We start from the raw sequence: 2,929 nt of genomic DNA, 5'->3' as shown, positions 1-2,929 counted from the left end.
ACATTTTTTATTATATTTATAATTTGGATTATTTTATTATATACACACATTTATACACACATAAACATACTGTATATATATATATATACATATATGTATGCATTCACTTGTTTTACATGTTTTTACATGCATTCGTACTTTTCATATAAACAAAAAATTACCTAAAACAATAAGTAATTTATTAGACTCTTATTTTGAAATCCGCGTCGGTTCTCGGTCACGTGACTAAATAATGCACACAGTCTGTCAAACCTGTATGTGCACACATCACCTCTGCTGAAGATCATGAACATTTATATCGCAGATTAAACATATTAGACACATATCGGGTGAGTGATTGGATTTACTGCAGGGGATAAAATCGACAACTTTATTATTTTGACCCTCTCGTGCAGCACAGGTGCATTTAATGCTGCATTTGAGTCACATTAAGATGAATAAGGCTTCAGAAACAACCCTAAATATTTCTTCATTGATGCTGTGGTGGTACCATAGTAACGTGTTGATATCAAATGCTTTCTGATTATTAAAATCTGTCTATGATGTTCCTCAGACAGCAGAAGAGCTGAAATGAGAGCAGATTTGACTTTTCTGCACGTTTGTTTGCTGCTTCCTGTAGTCAGAGGCACATTATCAAAGACCGATGCCAAAAAAGCCAGTAAGATCCAGGAGCCTGAGGTGAGACTACTGTCTGCAGCTGAGACCAGTTTTACACCGCTTTATCAACAGCTGTGATGTAAGTGCTAACACTGCTGAATGTGTGCTCCTGTGTCTGAAGGGGACAGTGGCTGATCATCTGGTGCAGGATCGGGGTCTGCTGGTGAAGGACCCTCAGTGGCGGGACATCGTGAGAGAGGAGAAGAGGTTCTGTCCTCAGTGTGTGTCCACGCGACACTTTAAAGGAGCTGTGCTGGGATACATCACACCTGTGAGCCACACAGCGTCTGTCTGTCTGTCCTTTTACCTGTCGTTCTTTCTGTTTCTCAAACCATCTATCTGTTTGTCTATCTATCTGTCTATCTGTCTATCTATCTATCTATCTATCTATCTATCTATCTATTGTCCTTCTGTTCGTCTGTCTCTATCTATCTATCTATCTATCTGTTGTCCTTCTGTTCGTCTGTATCTATCTATCTATCTATCTATCTATCTATCTATCTATCTATCTATTTATCTGTCTGTCTATTCATCCATCTTTCTATTCATCCATCTTTCCGTCTCATCTCTCAGTGGAACTCTCATGGATATGACATTGCTAAGTTGTTTGGTCCGAAGCTGACGTCCGTGTGTCCGGTGTGGCTTCAGCTGAGACGGAGGGGACCGGAGAGCTTCCACATCACCGGTCTTCATGACCATGATCCCGGTCTGATCACTTCTCTTCCTTTGTAAAACTGATGCTTTATGGAGAAAAAAGCCAAATGATTTTCTTTAGACATTAACAATGCTCGTCTTTTCACAGGTTGGGTCAAAGCCGTGAGGAAGGCCAATAAAAAAAATAAAATGCGTGAGTACGGATTTAGTGTTGTGGAAGACATGAGGTTGATCTAGCTGAAAGCATCAGGTTCTCAGCGTGTGTTTCTCTCTCAGTTCCTCGGCTGTTGTTTGATGGGTGGTCCTATCAGGACTACATAAGCGTACTGGACAGCGAGGATGAGATGGAGGAGTTGGGTCGAGAGGAGCTGGAAGTGGCAAAGGTGCTATATTTATATGCTGTTCATGTCATGTCAAAATGATCATTTTTACGGGACATTTCCTGACAAGGAGATCCATATTCCACTTCCTGGGAGTCGGAGTGCTCAGGTTTTTGTCAGTCTAACAGGAACTTCCCAGTCAGAAGTCTGACTATAGGCCATATACTGTATTTCATTAGTGTAATTTCACTTTTGTGTAACCAAAATATCATACGTGCTGATCTGCTCTGATGAAGCTGGTTTGATTTCGTCATCATGAGAATCAGTGACTGACTGTGATTTTGCTCCTCAGGCTGAAGGGTTTGATGGTTACACACTGGAGTTATGGAGTCAACTCGGAGGAAACAAGAGAAAGTGAGTAAGTGTGTGTTGGTACTGTTAACTATATACAGTGGGTACGGAAAGTATTCAGACCCCCTTAAATTTTTCACTCTTTGTTATATTGCAGCCGATTTTAGCAAATGGCTGCAATATAACAAAGAGTGAAAAATTTAAGGGGGTCTGAATACTTTCCGTACCCACTGTATATATATATATATAAAACTTTAAAAACGTAACCGTAAAAACTAACTGAAATAAAAAGTTTAACTTAACTAAATTGACTAAAACTGAAATAAAGTTAAATAGAAAGACAACAAAAATGACTAAAATGAAAAACGCTTAACAAAATGACTAAAACTTCAACTGAAATTAAAATGAAGACAAAATATAAAAATAAAAGATAAGTCAAAATATTAATAATTGCTATAATTATAATTATATTCACCCACTGTTTTTCAGCCGAACCCCATTTGACCTAAAATATTTAATTGAAGTGAGGTTTTAATTAGTATCTTAATTAGATTTTAACTCCAGAATCAAGAATTTAACAACACATCTGCATACAGTTCTCTGTTATCAGATAATGGTAATGTAGCATGCAATAAAATAAAAAGAAAATATATATATACACACACGCATATATATATATATATACACACACACACATATATATTAGTGCTGTCAAACGATTAATTGCGATTATTTCCATCCAAAATAAGTTTTTGTTTACATAATATATTTATGTGTACTGTGTATATTTATTATGTGTGTGTGTGTATATATATATACACAACTACACACATACAGTATATATTTTGAAAATATTTACGTTTATACATTTATATATATTAATATTCTTATATTTTATATTATATATAAATATATTTAATATGTAAACATAACATATTTTTCATAAA

At 36.0% G+C, this 2,929-nt stretch overlaps 1 protein-coding gene across 1 annotated transcript in view; it reads left to right on the top strand.

The window, feature by feature from the left end:
• The first annotated feature begins 251 nt into the window (after positions 1-251).
• LOC107655144 (chitinase domain-containing protein 1-like) overlaps positions 252-2,929 on the top strand; it is an 8,494-nt gene continuing 5,816 nt past the window's right edge. Inside the window, exons 1-7 of the mRNA XM_016442564.1 lie at positions 252-329; positions 554-678; positions 779-928; positions 1,231-1,363; positions 1,460-1,504; positions 1,588-1,694; positions 1,984-2,045. Coding sequence (XP_016298050.1) covers positions 571-678; positions 779-928; positions 1,231-1,363; positions 1,460-1,504; positions 1,588-1,694; positions 1,984-2,045 — 605 coding nt within the window. The 5' untranslated portion in view covers positions 252-329; positions 554-570. The remainder of the gene's footprint in view (positions 330-553; positions 679-778; positions 929-1,230; positions 1,364-1,459; positions 1,505-1,587; positions 1,695-1,983; positions 2,046-2,929) is intronic.

The sequence above is a fragment of the Sinocyclocheilus anshuiensis genome, unplaced genomic scaffold (assembly GCF_001515605.1).
Source record: "Sinocyclocheilus anshuiensis isolate Anshui unplaced genomic scaffold, SAMN03320099.WGS_v1.1 scaffold779, whole genome shotgun sequence".
Taxonomy (NCBI): Eukaryota; Metazoa; Chordata; class Actinopteri; order Cypriniformes; family Cyprinidae; genus Sinocyclocheilus; species Sinocyclocheilus anshuiensis.
Note: the sequence above shows the minus strand (reverse complement) of the source record. Positions and strands in the feature narration are given on the sequence as shown.